Here is a 20,000-nt window from a genome sequence, read left to right as displayed (position 1 = left end):
GTACATTCGCACGTAAATTATGGCCTTCGCAAGGTAGTTATTTAATAATGTAATCACATCTTTGACCCTTTAACGGCACGCACACATTTCTTTAATATCATCATTTATCTGGTTTATAAGTTTATAAGTGTTACTGGTTTCATGAGTAAAGCGATTAAATAACAGTACGATGATATGCTAAAACTCAGCTTTTATAATGCGCAATATACACTTTATATCACCAAAGTGCTTTACAAGGGTACAAAGCCAACAGCAACAGTATTATTGTCATGCAGGACGATACATGACGTCAGTAAGGCGATTTTAAATATTTCTTTTAGTTTTCGACAAAGACAACGCTATTACTTGAATATATGGTGGGAAAATGTGAGAAGTCTTTTCTCAGGACTCGTCCCTGCACTGCGAGAGTATGGGTATAATCGAACCTCGATTGCAAGGGTTTAAAATGTAAAGAAACCATAGGGCTACAGCCGTGCCCTGACTAAACACGTTTTCCATTTTGGAAAGAAAACCTCATTTCATAATATATTGATCGATTACAATAACTTCCAGTTTGTCAAAAATTCTTAAACCCAAAACCTCGAACGATTGTTAAGAAGTTAGGGGGGGGGGGGCATTTCAATCCATTGATATATGAAATAGATGTTGTTGACGAAATTGTGAAAAGAACTCTTTATGGTGACAGTACGGTATAGTTTATAAAATTTGAAATTAGGAAAAGGCAGAAGTGTGATTTATTTTTCGATTTATCATCCATGTGTGAAACATGGTGAGACATTTTTATTTTATTTAAAGAGGCGGAGGATGAATGAAGAAATGTTTTCCTTTTAACTCATTCAGGATGATGGCTTTTAGTTTGAAAGTAAATTAGTTCCCCATTCATCTATTCTTGGGAATATATTATACCTGGCGGTAAACCGTTAGGTAACAGGTGTGAAAGAATGTTGTGCTTTCAATAACAGAGCTCACCTTCGTCATTGGATATTTATTGAACATAATTATCCTCCCTGCCCACCCCTCCCCCCCCCCCCCCACCTTCCCCATTCTCCCCGACTCCTGATTTTGTTTTCTCTCGTTATGTAAACTCATTTGCCGGAACTAGTACCTTTGTCAATGATTGAATGAAGAAAAAAAAGAGAAAGAAAAAGAATACCAAGGGGAGGTAACAAATAGAGAGAAGGATTCAAGAAACTATTGAAGACTTGCCTAGTCGTATTTTTTAGAAGATAAAAATTGTCACTATTGTTAACGTTAAAAATCAACAATTTACCCTAACAAGAATTAAATAACATTTCAAATCCTTACAATTATGTCTTCTGGCATCAACTTTCATTTTCATGACAACATTTTTATGACAAAGAGATGCTCATGAAGTTCTGAAATTAGAGCCAAAATTTCTGTTCAGAAATGTTTCGTGTGAGAACCTTATTTTTGTGCACGGATTTGTATGTATGTGTAAAGTATAGCACTATCATCAACTAAAATTGAAATTTTAACATTTGTAAATGTAATGAATATACTTTATATATAAAATATTTAAAACATTCAAGTACTGCCTTGGTATCAAATGGTTTTTGTTGTTTTCAAGTCGTAAATTCAAATCAAAAGATGTCTTTTTATTTATTCAAGACCAACCCGAGTATGACGTCAAATTGTTTGGCTTTTTTTTTCCATAAGAAGATCATAATGTATTTTTATTTAGGCTGATACCTCATACTTCTGACGTATGATCCGATAAAGATTTCTATGAACGAAGTTATTTCTCTTTAGATCGGTCTCGTGGGAGAACATTATTTTTGTGTTAATTTTTGACCAGTTTTCACTTATTATCAACTAAAATTGAAATTTCAACATTTCTAAATGTAATAAATATAGGTTGAATAGAATCGGGTTGTATGCCGCATGTATTTATGCATGTGTGTATATAAGTATGTAAGTATGTATGTATGTATGTATGTATGTATGTATGTATGTATGTATGTATGTATGTATGTATGTATGTATGTATGTATGTATGTATGTATGTATGTATGTATGTATGTATGTATGTATGTATGTATGTATGTATGTATGTATGTATGTATGTATGTATGTATGTATGTATGTATGTATGTATGTATGTATGTATGTATGATATGTATGTATGTATGTATGTATGTATGTATGTATATATGTATGTAAGTATGTATGTATGTATCTACGTATGTATGTATGTATGTATGTATGTATGTATGTATGTATGTATGTATGTATGTATGTATGTATGTATGTATGTATGTATGTAAGTATGTATGTATGCATGTATGTATGTACGTATGTATGTATGTATGTATGTATGTATGTATGTATGAATGTATTTATGTATGTATGTATCTATCTATCTGTCCATCTTTATATCAATCAATAAATCTATATCTCAATCTATCTATCTATCTAGCTATTTATCTACCCACCTATCTATCAATCTATTTGTCAATCAATCAATCAAGCAATCAAACTATATATTCATCTATCTCTCTCTTTATCGATTTATCAAACCAGTACCTACGTATTTCCCAACCAAATTACCTTACTAACTGACCAACCAGCCAACAAAGTAATCAACTGGCAGTAAGCTATTTCCCGGATCCTATCAACCTCCTAATACATTTGATCTCATTTCTATTTTCGACCCACCGTCATCACTAGCACCACGAAAACCACTTGTTGTGTTCATCAGCCTTACATAATGGTCGTCCTTCTTCTAGCCTGCCTGACTGCACCAGAATAATACATCAGTATGACGCGATAAAGGAAATAAAAGGAAATGGAAGAGTAGGGAAAATGAGCATAGATGTCGTTTTAAAATAGGATGAGAGTGTCTCTGATTGATTTGCTCACGGCGTCTTCTTCATTTCTATAGAGCCATCCATTTAGCTCATCTGATCAAGACGGATAGATAGAAGACTCGGCGTATATTATATATATATATATATATATATATATATATATATATTATATATATATATATATATATATACATATATATATATATATATATATATATATATATATATATATATATATATTGAATCGTGTTTGATACAAATATGGTACGAAAAGTGCTCGACATGTAGTAATGGAGCGAATTATTATTTAAAATATTTACCAAACATTGTGGTAAATATTTTAAATAATATATATATATATAGATAGATAGAATGCGCTTGGCCAAGGAGTTCACAACATTGCGATCCGGAAGTATAACGGACCAACACACAAACTCTGTGTAACCATGAACTTTTATAGTCTGGTTAATACAGTATAGTGAGAACAACTCACAAACGCGGATGGCAAAAACAAAAACAAAGGCCTGAGTGACGTCATCTGCATACTATCTATATACGACTCGTTATATATATATATATATATATATATATATATATAATATATATATATATATATATATGTGTGTGTGTGTGTATTTTATATCGCCTATGTTATGTATATATGTATATAATAGTAGCCTTAGAAAGGAACTGTGTTGTTTGTTATAATACACAACCATCGTTGTGTGTAGATCTAACACCACCTAACTGCCTTTCTACCACCACCACCACCACCACCTGGGTTTGGAGTCTGGGTATGGGCAGCGCATAGTTGAGTTCTTGGAAAAAAAACTCTTTATTCACAATCTCACACCATACGCGTGTGTAAAATGAGCACCAGGCCGTTAACAGCATTGTCATTGTCAGAAAAAAAAATGTAACATCGCTTTAACAAGGGTCATGTCTCGTCCAATATGTCAAGTTTTGCTGTTGGATAGGGACCCCTTGTAAAGCCCTTTGAGCATTTTAGTGGCTGTTAAGCTATATAAATACTTATGTTTTTTATGTCATTCTTTTCGTCAAATTGATATTTTATCTCCACACCCTAATCCTAATCTTGCATTCCGTTCTTTTAGTTTTCTTATTCATTTCCTTCATCTTACAAATCTCAAGTTTCATCTCATCATCACCCTGATCCTCCTCCTCCTCCTCCTTCTCTTCCTCATCATCATCCTCCTCTTCCTTCCCTCCTCAACCACAACCCCCTCATCCTCATCTACCACCTTCTCTTCTGCTTCTTCTGTTTCTTCTTTGTCATCGTATTTTTCTTTTGTCATTCTCTTCAAGATCATTTAGGCTTCTTTAAAAAACAAATAGGCGGGAGTGTTTGCTTTGATTGGTTGATGTGTTCAGATCGTGATAGATTCCACCAGCATCGGGGGATTGAAGAGAATGGTGTGAGCACTGCCGTACGATGACAAAAACACGTTTCTATCATTTTGGCTAGACAATTTTACTTCAAACATCCAACGATTTTTAATAATAAACCTAAACTTGTCAAATAGTTCGGAACTTTAAAATCCTTTAAAGTATTATACTTGAGACATTTTTGACTGGCGAGGGTCAATTATACTTGACTTTTATTTATTTTTTATTGCGGTTTACATTCATAAAATAGATATATAAATGCAATGAAAAAAACCCACACAACCCAATTGCATTTGATCGTAATGGACGTCATTAAGCAAATACTGTATAACATTGGTTTCAAGTCAGGACTCATTGGAATCCATTTATCTTTTAAATTAATTTGAAAATAACACAATTCTGGCAATTATGAAAAAAGTGTTTTATCAGAGTGAGGCAGAATGGTGTTAACACATCAACACTTGCTCAACGTGGCTATTTCTGTAAAAGGCCAGATAGCCACGGATAGATCGATTGATAGATGGGGAAAGTGTTGATGGATGTCTGTATTATCCAGTCACAAAGAACGGATCACTCCCAACTTTTCTGGGTTTAAAAAAAAATATTGTATCATTCACTCAACGTTTATCTCGGATATTTAAAAGTAGTATTATCATTTCTTATAATTTCTTATAGTTTTACAGCAAACGATATGAAGTTCGTATTGTTAAAGTATTATATATATATATATATATATATATATATATATATATATATATATATATATATATATATATAGAGAGAGAGAGAGAGAGAGAGAGAGTAATAATAATGATGTTAACAAAAACAATAAAGAATAATGATAAAATAATAAAATTAATGATGACGATGATGATGGTGGTGGTAATAATCAAAATAATAATAACAATAATAATAATAATAATAATAATAATAATAATAATAATAATAATAATAATAATAATAATAATAATAAACATAATAATAATAATAATAAACATAATAATAATAATGATGATGATGATGATGATGATGATGATGATGATGATGATGATGATGATGATGATGATGGTGATGGTGATGAAAATAATAATAATAATTATAATAAATAAACAAATATAAATGATTTGATGATAACTAAAACTAGAGAGCAATGGGTAGCGGTTTTGTCCATTGATCATCTAACTTTTGAGGGGTGAAGCTCAAGGATTATAATATAATCTATGTTTTACAATAATTTGAATCAATGTCTAGGTCAATTGGGTTTATCAATATAATTTAGGTTCAAATATCAATCATCTCCTTCGTGCACTACGTTTCTTTTCCACAAAACATTCGCATGATAATGTCATATTATAATTTTTATAGAATGAGATTTCAGATTTTGAAAGAAACAAAAACAAAACCGGGTCTTGCAGTCTTATTGTTTTCTGCGTAAACAATGTCATTGATTTTTAGGCGCGTAGTTTTCGGCGAAAGGCACTGTAGAAAAATGCTTATCACTACATTCTTCTTCTTCTTCTTCTTCTTCTTCTTCTTCTTCTTCTTCTTCTTCTTCTTCTTCTTCTTCTTCTTCTTCTTCTTCTTCTTCTTCTTCTTCTTCTTCTTCTTCTTCTTCTTCTTCTTCTTCTTCTTCTTCTTCTTCTTCTTCTTCTTCTTCTTCTTCTTCTTCTTCTTCTAACTATTATTATTATTATTATTATTATTATTATTATTATTATTATTATTATTATTATTATTATTATTATTATTATTATTATTATTATTATTATCATTATCATTATTATTGTTATAAATATTATTATAATTAATAATATCATCATCATCATTATTCTTATTAAAGGCGGAAAAAGGGGTTGAGATTGTGGGTTGGGTGTAGGGTGGGGTCCATAGCATCATCATTAAAAGACTTGAATCACGCACATTCAAGCCTAGATGGAATCCATGCGAATTCACGCTTTATTTTCCTAAGACAGCAGTATTGGGATGGCTGATTTTAAATTAAAATATGTCGGTAGCAGTTTCCGATAAACCAATATTAATATTATCAGACTGGGATCATATCATTTTTTGACTTTTATTTTCCGTGTAAGGATGAAGACAATTAATAAAATGTTTTCTGACTCAATGGGCATTGTGACTCTAAAAGTCATTTTAAAGTCTCAATAAGTCTACCAACGCATGGCAACACGAGTTAAAGTGATTTAGTGAAACAAACTTTTTGTATGCGTTTTCGTCTGTCATTTACGTCGAATTATAAATATTTAACTGTTTTTTTTTTCGAAATGGTACAAAAATCACGCACGTCATAACCTTCAGCATGAAAGAAGAAGAAGAAGAAGAAGAAGAAGAAGAAGAAGAAGAAGAAGAAGAAGAAGAAGAAGAAGAAGAAGAAGAAGAAGGCGGCGGACTCACGAGTTTGAATAGGTTACATCCGAGGTTGATATGACGAGACTCAAATTGGCAATAAATGAATGAATAGATAAATAAATAAATAAATAAATAAATAAATAAATAAATAAATAAATAAATAAATAAATAAATAAATGAACAAAGAGAAGGAAGACTATTGACATACCTGCTTCAATTTCCTCTGCGGATCTGGTAGAGAGTGGTAGATGAGACATGTATTCCTGTGAACAGAAATATAATTTGTGTGTTAGGATACATAAACAATCAGAAACTATTGCACGTGATGATATTGTGCGGTTGATTCGATAAAACCGACGTGCACTAATATTTGCAGGTCTGACAACCGGACACGATTATGGGCTTGTTTTAACGTTGTGATAGACAATGCTATTTTACTGTGGTTTGAGACTATTTCCATTACAGCAATGAGCCCATGCCCATTTAGGTCATCTGACCTGCACATAAGTACACGTCAGGCATGACATATAACTCTCATCCAACCTATTCTGGTTCTCTATCGCGATACGTCAGAATGGGTCATCAGACCTGCACATAAGTACACGTCAGGCATGACATATAACTCTCATCCAACCTATTCTGGTTCTCTATCGCGGTACGTCAGAATGGGTCATCAGACCTGCACATAAGTACACGTCAGACATGACATATAACTCTCATCCAACCTATTCTGGTTCTCTATCGCGGTAGGTCAGAATGGGTCATCTGACCTGCACATAAGTACACGTCAGGCATGACATATAACTCTCATCCAACCTATTCTGGTTCTCTATCGCGATACGTCAGAATTTTCTTTATGTGGCCTTCTCGTCCAGATAACAGTGGTTGAGGTAGAAAGATTTTTTCACTGGAATCAAAACCTGTCTCTCGTTAGATCCCGCTAACCCAATTAAGACAAAAAGATAGACTCTTTGTTGTGATATTTTGGAAGAGAGCATGTTATTGAATTAATGAAGACGTCTTTCATTTTTCTCAGATCGGTTGACCAGAAGCATCTATCCGCGCCTGATATTAGATCTAATAATCGTTGTTATAAAATTGCTTGCCACACTTTCGATTGGAAAATGGCCTATTGGAAATTTATTTTTTCACTGAGGCGTTAGACCAGATATTCAACCACTGCAAGAAGAAGACAAAGTTTAAATGAAAAAAAAAAAAGATAAAAATAAAATCACTGCTGAAGTTGGATCCGGACCCTGTCGAAAGCACTAATTATTCTCACTGTCCGTTTCATGCGACATACATTATCTACTATCCCTTGGAAGAGACGTTGATCCTTCGCAAAGGGTACTCTTTTACTACTGGATAAACAGTCAGACAAGAGAGAATTATATATATATATATATATATGTATATATAATATATATATATATGTATATATAATATATATATATATATATGTATATATATATATATATATATATATATATATATATATATATATATATATAGAGAGAGAGAGAGAGAGAGAGAGAGAGAGCAAAACAGTGACAAATTATATTTTGAAAAATAAAAACCCCACTCCGCTCCATAAAACTTCAATGCAAACAAAAAAAAAAAAAACAAAAAAAAAAACAACAACAAAAAACAAAAAACAAAAAAACAAAAAACAAAAACAAAACAAAGATAAACAAAACAACCGAAAAGCTAGTGGAATCCTCTCTTACCATCCTACAGCCAGAAATAACAACAAAACAAATGAAAAACATGTTATACAAAATATACAGGCATAAAGAAAGAGAAACACATTTAAACAAAAACAAAAACGAATCAATAGCAAAAAAAAAACAAACAAAAAAAACCCCAAAAACCCAACAAAAACACAAAACGAAATTTAAAAAAACATAACAACAAAGAAACAAACAAAAACCAAACAGCCCCCTCACAAAAAAAAAGTAGAAAACAAAAGAAAACAAGACATGAATCAACCCCCCCCCCCCCGGCAACACACACACGCATACACACATAAACATACACACTATTAAAAAATCCATTTAAAAAACAATGAATTATTTTTTTTAACGCAGTGTACAATGTCATACACGTGTGGAGCTTACGGTTACAGCACAAGTATTGATCTTTAGTACCAAACAAAGTACATGAGACAAATAATGTATTGATTTATACGACACGATGACGTCAATAATAATGACACGACAGAGGATTATATATAAATCCAAATAAAGTATATTAATCCTTTAATGGCTAGACTGACAGTCTTACGGAACTAAATACTATCTCCAATTTTATCGAATAACAATCGAATATTTATCCGTTTTTCATTAAGAGATATGTGAAAGCATTGGACTCGAACTTCAGTGAGGCCTTAGTCACATAGCCGTCGTTGCTATTTTAGTTCAGATCGTTAAGATTTGCTCTCGGGATTTAGTAAAAATGAATCTCGTCTGTAAAGGGTTAAAACACACGCCAAAATTGACACAACGCATATTGGCCAGAACATTTGCATTTTTAGATTGATTAGAATGGCACACACACACAAAAAAAACAAAAAACAAAACAAAAACAAAAAAAAACAACAAAACAAAAAAAAAAGAAAAAAAAAACAAAACAAAAAAAAAAACAACAAAAACACACACACACACACACACACACACACACACACACACAACAAAAACAAAGCAACAACAACAAAATAACAGGCAATCAAAACTCAAAACATCGTAAAACCAAGACTTCAATAACCCAATATATGGGGGTCATTTTCGTTGTATTGAAATGTAGTTCACGTGTTCTGAACAGAATATTAGAAATCAAAAATATGCGGCAGTGTACCCGAGTCTTTGCGCTCGCCACGTGAGTCAGAAAAAGAGAAAATAGTAGATAAGAAAGTGACGGCATGCGTTTCTAAAGCCCCCCATAGACGCCGACATCCGCTGGTAGCGGGACGGATGACCTATCGCTTTGACCCCATCCCTGCGTTTATCGCAGATGATTTTTGCCCACATACGGGGAGATATTTTTTTTAGGCGATCGGCGATCGGGGGCGTGGCAGTATAAAAAAGTGGACAATTTTTTTCGGATTTTCGCTGTTTTCACGTCGGATTCGTGATCAGCGTCAAATTTACAATAGGTTTGATACTAAGAACTGTGTGTTTACTCCAAAAATTGGTGAAATTAGAAATAAATTTTAATTAATAGTGAGGCTATGTGGCCGAGAGAACCGATCCCAGTTACTGTCTGTTATTCTATCTTTCGTCTTGCCACAATAGTGATTACTTCTCACTAAATTATATCAATTAGACTGTTGAAGGAACGAAATTGACATCATTCCACTCTTTGTTATTGTATTAAGGCAGTCATTTTGGTAATTAGTTCTCACTAAATTATATCAATCAGACTTTTAACGTTCAAGGTTACTCGTAGTTTTGTATGACGGTACGTTATTTCCGACTGGTGGATGTTGCGAGCATTTTACCTAAACTCATAGCATCAATAACCGTCCAAGATATTCGCATCATATGTAGCAATAGCTATAATAATCTAACATGTCGAGAGAGAGAGAGAGAGAGAGAGAGGGAGAGAGAGAGAGAAAGAGAGAGGGAGAGAGAGAAAGAGAAAGAGAGAAAAATTTACTTGCGCTATATATACCGCTATATTCAATAAAGGTGCTCAAATCACTTTATAAGGGTCTTTGGCCAACATAAAAACATGTTAGACGAGACATGACTGTTAAGCGATATCGCAATTGTTTCCTGACAGAGACGACGCTGTAAACAGCGAGGTACTCATTTTAACAGTGAACAAGGTGAGAGAATGCGAGTAAAGAGCCTTTTCCAAGGACTCAATTATGCGCCACTCAGAGCGGGACTCGAATCCAGTACCGTCCGATCCAAAGGCGAGTGTCATTTCACAAGATCACATGCATAGCCGCACAAAAAAGTGATGAGAGAATAGATTCATATGTATTGAAGGAGGAGAGAGCGGATGGAGTGAGTAAAGTTCTTGGATATTTATAGAAGGAACCAAATTGACGTCACTCATCTCATTGTTATTGTTTTTTGACACCCATTTTTATGATTAGTTCTCATTAAAATATATCAGACTATAACGTTCAAGGTTCCATGTAGATCTTTGGGCTGGAGTGATATTTATGGCTGGCGGACTTTGTGAGTATTTTAATTTAACACAGAGCATCAATAGAAGGAATGAATTTGACGTTAGTCAACCCGTTGTTATTGCTTTTAGACAGCATTTTATAATTAACTTATCACTAAGTTATATCAATCAGACAATGAACGTTCGCGTTTGCAGTTTTGTGTGTTAATATGTTATACCCCGATGGAGATGTCGTGAGTATTTTTCCAATACGCATAACATCAATACATTTGCAATCCGATTTAAGTTTAAAAGCAACGTAGACCACGGAAATTTTTCCATTTTGTGGACAATAAAGATTTTTTTATTTATCGTCATTATTATTATTATTATTATTATTATTATTATTATTATTATTATTATTATTATTATTATTATTATTATTATTTTATTATTATTATTATTATTATTATTATTATTATTATTATTACTATTATTATTATTATTATCATTATTATTATCATTATTATTATTATTATTATTATTATTATTATTATTATTATTATTATTATTATTATTATTATTATTATTATTATTATTATTTATAAAACAAATCGACAGTGTTCCCGTGGCAGGTTAAACGGGTACTCCTCGGGACTACTCGCATTCGCACCCCCCCCCCCCCCCCACCACAACCACCACCACCACACACACGCACACAGCTCTTTTCTTTTTCTTTTTTTGGGGGGGGGGGGGGGCGTTGTTTGTAGATTATAATTCAAGGTTACAATGCCCACCCCATTCCAAGGCTTTTTGGCATCTGCCAATCCCAAATGTCTGTGTCAAGGTCGACCGTCATGTCGCGTCAACGGGTGAGGAGGAAAAAAAAAAAAAAAAGAACTGGCATATTATTATATCATTACATTGAAAATTATGAAAACTATTTTTTATTTTGTATGAAATCCTTTATAAGTTTTACGATGAACAAGAACGAAACTTTTGCCATCTACCTCTTCCTGGCGCAACATTTATAAAAATATTATTAAAAAAAATAATAACACAGCATTTATTTGGCGCAATATCCACGTGCTCAAAGCGCTTTACAAGGGGTCCCAAGGCAACAGCAATATTAGACTTGAAAGACGAGACATGACGCCTGTCAGGCGATGTGACATTTTTTCCCAACAAAGACAACAAACGGCCATGTTCTCATTTTACACCTGAGTACGGTGAGAGAATGTGAGTAAAGAGCCTTTTCCAAGGACTCAACTCTGCGCCACTCAGAGCGGGTCTCGAAACCTGAACCTTCCGATCCGAAAGCGAGAGTCATACCACTTGATCCATCACAAAACAGGGAGGGGCACTTTTCTGTCGGCCACATAGCCTCAATATTAATTAAAATTTATTTCTAATTTCATCAATTTTTGGAGTAAAAACATAGTTCTTGGTATCAAACCTATTGTAAATTCGACGCTGATCACGAATCTGACGTCAAAACAGCGAAAATCCGAAAAAAGTTGTCCAATTTTTTATACTGCCACGCCCCCGATCGCCGATCGCCTCGAAAAATATTAAGCAAAGCGGGCTGTGCGGGCGATCGACCGTACCTAGGTTTATCGGCCAGGTATTTGGCCACACACATTGCGTTTTCACCCCGGTTTGCCTGATCGTGGTTCGGACGCCTATCAAAACCGTGCGTGTATGGAGCCTTTAACTCGTTAAATATTACAAGAGCAATTTATTAAACAATTGGCCAGGAAAGTTGATTATGTGTATGTGTGTGTGTGTGTGTGTGTATGTGTGTGTGTGTGTTAACATGGTAAGAGATAGAAAGATAGATAAAGATAGATAGTCAATAAGATGGAGAGTTAATCATAATTGTAGCACGGTCGTGTGAGAGAAGCAAGAGAGAGAGAGAGAGAGAGAGAGAGAGAGAGAGAGAGAGAGAGAGAGAGAGAGGGATGGAAGAGAGAGAAAGATACAGAGGTGAGTAGATAGATAGATAGATCGATAGATAATAGATAGATAGATAGATGGATAGCGAGATAGAGAGAGAGAGAGAGAGAGAGAGAGAGAGAGAGAGAGAGAGAGAGAGAGAGAGAGAGAGAGAGAGAGAAGGAGAGAGAGAGAAGGGGGAAGAGAGAAAGAGAGAGGAGAGAGAGAGAGAGAGGAGAGAGAGAACGAGAGAGAGAGAGAGAGAGAGAGAGAGAGAGAGAGAGAGAGAGAGAGAGAGAGAGGGTACAATCATTTACTATGTACCAAAGATTATCCTTAGCCCATCATCTCCCGGTATAACCCAACAAAGATCCATGTGATTTCCAGGCAAACGGAGACCAGACTAATGGACAGCTTATATAACGAACTGTGTGTGCATTGATATTGGAGAGATAGTGGGAGAACGACAGGGAATGAATTCGATGTAAAAGAGAAAGATGCACTGATGAAGAGATGAGTGAAAATGAATAGATAGATAGATAGATAGATAGATAGATAGATAGGCAGATAGATAGATAAATAGATAGATAGATAGATAGATAGATAGATAGATAGATAGATAGATAGATAGATAGATAGATAGAGAGAGAGGATATATATATATATATGTATATATATATATATATATATATATATATATATATATATATATATAATATAGTAGAGGGAGAGAGAGAGAGAGAGTAATGTATGATGAATACAAGTATAAATGTGCGTATGTGTGTATGTGTGTGTATGTGTGTGTGTGCGCGCGTGTGTGTGTGTGTGGGAGGGGGAGGGAGGGAGATCGATCGATAGATAGATAGATAGATAGAGAGAGAGAGAGAGAGAGAGAGAGAGAGAGAGAGAGAGAGAGAGAGAGAGAGAGAGAGAGAGAGAGACTGAGAGAGAGATTTATCAAGCAAGACAAACATTAACAAAATCAATGTTATCTTATAACTATTTTAATCTGGAAATACTAGACTCGTGACACGCCTACCAGCGTCTTAGACTAGTTTGGTCATTCCATTCAAATGGCCCCTCTGGCCTCTACTTCCTCCTCTAATTGGCCATGCCAAGATAAACAACAAGTAGTGTCCTTGGGTTTATCGTGACATGATTGCTGTTGTTGTAAGTAACAAGACAAGAACGTCAAAAAGGACAATATCAAAAGCAAATAGATACACACCTCTTAAAAAGAAAATTTAATTTACATAAATATCTAAATTCCATTTATCAATCTCCATGGGAAAATTTGTCTTTAGGGTCTATTCCAAGAAAAGACAGGAATAAATAACCCAGCCGTCAGCAAGGAGCTCAAGGCCACCCAGCGGTGGGGAATTTGAACTTGGTATCTTTCGGTTGCAAAGTAAAAGACATACCCCTGAGCCATGCTGCCAAATTATATATAACGCTTATTCTCGGCTTTTCACGATCTTTTATTATCTGTTAGGGACGAAATATAACTCCTTAAACATAATATATGATAAGCCATACGGGCTATTAAGTGACAACAAGACATGAAGTGAGTGGAAAAGTGCCAGAAGACAATAGAGAATAAAAATTTTTTTTTTTTTCGCGGCGGTGGTGGGGTTTGAACCTGCGACCTTATTGGTACGACAACTCCGCCTGGCAGGTGAGAGCGTGGCTCTACCGTGTGAGCTATCCACGAACACAAAAATATTCGTTTCAAACCCAAAGTCATTTCTAGATCCCTCTCTCACCCACTTCTTGAGATCGCCGATTCGTTCGCCACCATCGCGAAGTAATTTTGACCAGCAGTTAAGCTTAATAGCCAATATTCTCATCACAAACATATAACATAGAAACGACTGAGACATTGAGTATGCTCCGGTGTATGGGGTGAATTTTTAATTCAGAAAAGCGAGTGGAGCAGGCACTTATGTTGGTGACAACAAGACATGAAGTGAGTGGAAAAGTACCAGAAGACAATAGAGAATAAAAAATTTTTTCGCGGCGGTGGTGGGGTTTGAACCTGCGACCTTATTGGTACAACTCCGCCTGGCAGGTGAGAGCGTGGCTCTACCGTGTGAGCTATCCACGAACACAAAAATATTCGTTTCAAACCCAAAGTCATTTCTAGATCCTCTCTCACCCACTTCTTGAGATCGCCGATTCGTTCGCCACCATCGCGAAGTAATTTTGCCCAGCAGTTAAGCTTAATAGCCAATATTCTCATCACAAACATATAACATAGAAACGACTGAGACATTGAGTATGCTCCGGTGTATGGGGTGAATTTTTAATTCAGAAAAGCGAGTGGAGCAGGCACTTATGTTGGTGACAACAAGACATGAAGTGAGTGGAAAAGTGCCAGAAGACAATAGAGAATAAAAATTTTTTTTTTTCGCGGCGGTGGGGGAGGTTATGAAACCGCGAACCATTTTCATTGGTTGATACTGACACTTACTCCGCCTGGCAGGTGAGAGCGTGGCTCTACCGTGTGAGCTATCCACGAACACAAAAATATTTCAGGTTCAAATATCAGGTTCAAACCCCACCACCGCCGCGAAAAAAATTTTTATTCTCTATTGTCTTCTGGCACTTTTCCACTCACTTCATGTCTTGTTGTCACCAACATAAGTGCCTGCTCCACTCGCTTTTCTGAATTAAAAATTCACCCATACACCGGAGCATACTCAATGTCTCAGTCGTTTCTATGTTATATGTTTGTGATGAGAATATTGGCTATTAAGCTTAATGCTGGTCAAAATTACTTCGCGATGGTGGCGAACGAATCGGCGATCTCAAGAAGTGGGTGAGAGAGGGATCTAGAAATGACTTTGGGTTTGAAACGAATATTTTTGTGTTCGTGGATTGCTCACACGGTAGAGCCACGCTCTCACCTGCCAGGCGGAGTTGTCGTACCAATAAGGTCGCAGGTTCAAACCCCACCACCGCCGCGAAAAAATTTTTTATTCTCTATTGTCTTCTGGCACTTTTCCACTCACTTCATGTCTTGTTGTCACCAACATAAGTGCCTGCTCCACTCGCTTTTCTGAATTAAAAATTCACCCCATACACCGGAGCATACTCAATGTCTCAGTCGTTTCTATGTTATATGTTTGTGATGAGAATATTGGCTATTAAGCTTAATGCTGGTCAAAATTACTTCGCGATGGTGGCGAACGAATCGGCGATCTCAAGAAGTGGGTGAGAGAGGGATCTAGAATGACTTTGGGTTTGAAACGAATATTTTTGTGTTCGTGGATAGCTCACACGGTAGAGCCACGCTCTCACCTGCCAGGCGGAGTTGTCGTACCAATAAGGTCGCAGGTTCAAACCCACCACCGCCGCGAAAAAAATTTTTTATTCTCTATTGTCTTCTGGCACTTTTCCACTCACTTCATGTCTTGTTGTCACCAACATAAGTGCCTGCTCACTCGCTTTTCTGAATTAAAAATTCACCCATACACCGGAGCATACTCAATGTCTCAGTCGTTTCTATGTTATATGTTTGTGATGAGAATATTGGCTATTAAGCTTAATGCTGGTCAAAATTACTTCGCGATGGTGGCGAACGAATCGGCGATCTCAAGAAGTGGGTGAGAGAGGGATCTAGAAATGACTTTGGGTTTGAAACGAATATTTTTGTGTTCGTGGATAGCTCACACGGTAGAGCCACGCTCTCACCTGCCAGGCGGAGTTGTCGTACCAATAAGGTCGCAGGTTCAAACCCACCACCGCCGCGAAAAAATTTTTATTCTCTATTGTCTTCTGGCACTTTTCCACTCACTTCATGTCTTGTTGTCACCAACATAAGTGCCTGCTCCACTCGCTTTTCTGAATTAAAATTCACCCCATACACCGGAGCATACTCAATGTCTCAGTCGTTTCTATGTTATATGTTTGTGATGAGAATATGGCTATTAAGCTTAATGCTGGTCAAATTACTTCGCGATGGTGGCGAACGAATCGGCGATCTCAAGAAGTGGGTGGAGAGGGATCTAGAAATGACTTTGGGTTTGAAACGAATATTTTTGTGTTCGTGGATAGCTCACACGGTAGAGCCACGCTCTCACCTGCCAGGCGGAGTTGTCGTACAATAAGGTCGCAGGTTCAAACCCACACCGCCGCGAAAAATTTTTTTATTCTCTATTGTCTTCTGGCACTTTTCCACTCACTTCATGTCTTGTTGTCACAACATAAGTGCCTGCTCACTCGCTTTTCTGAATTAAAATTCACCCATACACCGGAGCATACTCAATGTCTCAGTCGTTTCTATGTTATATGTTTGTGATGAGAATATTGGCTATTAAGCTTAACTGCTGGTCAAATTACTTCGCGATGGTGGCGACGATCGGCGATCTAAAAGTGGGTGAGAGAGGATCTAGAAATGACTTGGTTTGAAACGAATATTTTTGTGTTCGTGGATAGCTCACACGGTAGAGCACGCTCTCACCTGCCAGGCGGAGTTGTCGTACCAATAAGGTCGCAGGTTCAAACCCCCCACCGCCGCGAAAAATTTTTATTCTCTATTGTCTTCTGGCACTTTTCACCACTTCATGTCTTGTTGTCACCAACATAAGTGCCTGCTCACTCGCTTTTCTGAATTAAAAATTCACCCCATACACCGGAGCATACTCAATGTCTCAGTCGTTTCTATGTTATATGTTTGTGATGAGATATTGGCTATTAAGCTTAACTGCTGGTCAAAATTACTTCGCGATGGTGGCGAACGAATCGGCGATCTCAAGAAGTGGGTGAGAGAGGGATCTAGAAATGACTTTGGGTTTGAAACGAATATTTTTGTGTTCGTGGATAGCTCACACGGTAGAGCCACGCTCTCACCTGCCAGGCGGAGTTGTCGTACCAATAAGGTCGCAGGTTCAAACCCCACCACCGCCGCGAAAAAATTTTTTATTCTCTATTGTCTTCTGGCACTTTTCCACTCACTTCATGTCTTGTTGTCACCAACATAAGTGCCTGCTCCACTCGCTTTTCTGAATTAAAAATTCACCCCATACACCGGAGCATACTCAATGTCTCAGTCGTTTCTATGTTATATGTTTGTGATGAGAATATTGCTATTAAGCTTAACTGCTGGTCAAAATTACTTCGCGATGGTGGCGAACGAATCGGCGATCTCAAGAAGTGGGTGAGAGAGGGATCTAGAAATGACTTTGGGTTTGAAACGAATATTTTTGTGTTCGTGGATAGCTCACACGGTAGAGCCACGCTCTCACCTGCCAGGCGGAGTTGTCGTACCAATAAGGTCGCAGGTTCAAACCCCACCACCGCCGCGAAAAAATTTTTTATTCTCTATTGTCTTCTGGCACTTTTCCACTCACTTCATGTCTTGTTGTCACCAACATAAGTGCCTGCTCCACTCGCTTTTCTGAATTAAAAATTCACCCATACACCGGAGCATACTCAATGTCTCAGTCGTTTCTATGTTATATGTTTGTGATGAGAATATTGGCTATTAAGCTTAACTGCTGGTCAAAATTACTTCGCGATGGTGGCGAACGAATCGGCGATCTCAAGAAGTGGGTGAGAGAGGGATCTAGAAATGACTTTGGGTTTGAAACGAATATTTTTGTGTTCGTGGATAGCTCACACGGTAGAGCCACGCTCTCACCTGCCAGGCGGAGTTGTCGTACCAATAAGGTCGCAGGTTCAAACCCCACCACCGCCGCGAAAAATTTTTTTTATTCTCTATTGTCTTCTGGCACTTTTCCACTCACTTCATGTCTTGTTGTCACCAACATAAGTGCCTGCTCCACTCGCTTTTCTGAATTAAAAATTCACCCCATACACCGGAGCATACTCAATGTCTCAGTCGTTTCTATGTTATATGTTTGTGATGAGAATATTGGCTATTAAGCTTAACTGCTGGTCAAAATTACTTCGCGATGGTGGCGAACGAATCGGCGATCTCAAGAAGTGGGTGAGAGAGGGATCTAGAAATGACTTTGGGTTTGAAACGAATATTTTTGTGTTCGTGGATAGCTCACACGGTAGAGCCACGCTCTCACCTGCCAGGCGGAGTTGTCGTACCAATAAGGTCGCAGGTTCAAACCCCACCACCGCCGCGAAAAATTTTTTTATCTCTATTGTCTTCTGGCACTTTTCCACTCACTTCATGTCTTGTTGTCACCAACATAAGTGCCTGCTCCACTCGCTTTTCTGAATTAAAAATTCACCCCATACACCGGAGCATACTCAATGTCTCAGTCGTTTCTATGTTATATGTTTGTGATGAGAATATTGGCTATTAAGCTTAACTGCTGGTCAAAATTACTTCGCGATGGTGGCGAACGAATCGGCGATCTCAAGAAGTGGGTGAGAGAGGGATCTAGAAATGACTTTGGGTTTGAAACGAATATTTTGTGTTCGTGGATAGCTCACACGGTAGAGCCACGCTCTCACCTGCCAGGCGGAGTTGTCGTACCAATAGGTCGCAGGTTCAAACCCCACCACCGCCGCGAAAAATTTTTTATTCTCTATTGTCTTCTGGCACTTTTCCACTCACTTCATGTCTTGTTGTCACCAACATAAGTGCCTGCTCCACTCGCTTTTCTGAATTAAAATTCACCCATACACCGGAGCATACTCATGTCTCAGTCGTTTCTATGTTATATGTTTGTGATGAGAATATTGGCTATTAAGCTTAACTGCTGGTCAAATTACTTCGCGATGGTGGCGAACGAATCGGCGATCTCAAGAAGTGGGTGAGGAGGATCTAGAAATGACTTTGGGTTTGAAAACGAATATTTTTGTGTTCGTGGATAGCTCACCGGTAGAGCACGCTCTCACCTGCCAGGCGGAGTTGTCGTACCAATAAGGTCGCAGGTTCAAACCCACCACGCCGCGAAAAATTTTTTATTTTCTATTGTCTTCTGGCACTTTTCCACTCACTTCATGTCTTGTTGTCACCAACATAAGTGCCTGCTCCACTCGCTTTTCTGAATTAAAAATTCACCCCATACACCGGAGCATATCAATGTCTCAGTCGTTTCTATGTTATATGTTTGTGATGAATATTGGCTATTAAGCTTAACTGCTGGTCAAAATTACTTCGCGATGGTGGCGAACGAATCGGCGATCTCAAGAAGTGGTGAGAGAGGGATCTAGAAATGACTTTGGGTTTGAAACGAATATTTTTGTGTTCGTGGATAGCTCACACGGTAGAGCCACGCTCTCACCTGCCGGCGGAGTTGTCGTACCAATAAGTCGCAGGTTCAAACCCACCACGCCGCGAAAAATTTTTTATTCTCTATTGTCTTCTGGCACTTTTCCACTCACTTCATGTCTTGTTGTCACAACATAAGTGCCTGCTCCACT

General features: G+C 37.0%; 1 protein-coding gene across 4 annotated transcripts in view; it reads right to left on the bottom strand.

Annotated features, from left to right (window-relative positions):
* The window catches only part of LOC144963003 (uncharacterized), a 222,730-nt gene that overhangs the window by 19,675 nt on the left and 183,055 nt on the right, over positions 1-20,000 (bottom strand). For all 4 annotated transcript variants that reach the window (XM_078896529.1, XM_078896528.1, XM_078896527.1 and 1 more), the window contains one exon: positions 6,811-6,865. In XM_078896529.1, coding sequence (XP_078752655.1) covers positions 6,811-6,865 — 55 coding nt within the window. The remainder of the gene's footprint in view (positions 1-6,810; positions 6,866-20,000) is intronic.

Source organism: Berghia stephanieae, chromosome 1 (assembly GCF_034508935.2).
Source record: "Berghia stephanieae isolate SIO BIC M18660-M18661 chromosome 1, UCSD_Bste_1.3, whole genome shotgun sequence".
NCBI classification, from domain to species: Eukaryota; Metazoa; Mollusca; class Gastropoda; order Nudibranchia; family Aeolidiidae; genus Berghia; species Berghia stephanieae.
Note: the sequence above shows the minus strand (reverse complement) of the source record. Positions and strands in the feature narration are given on the sequence as shown.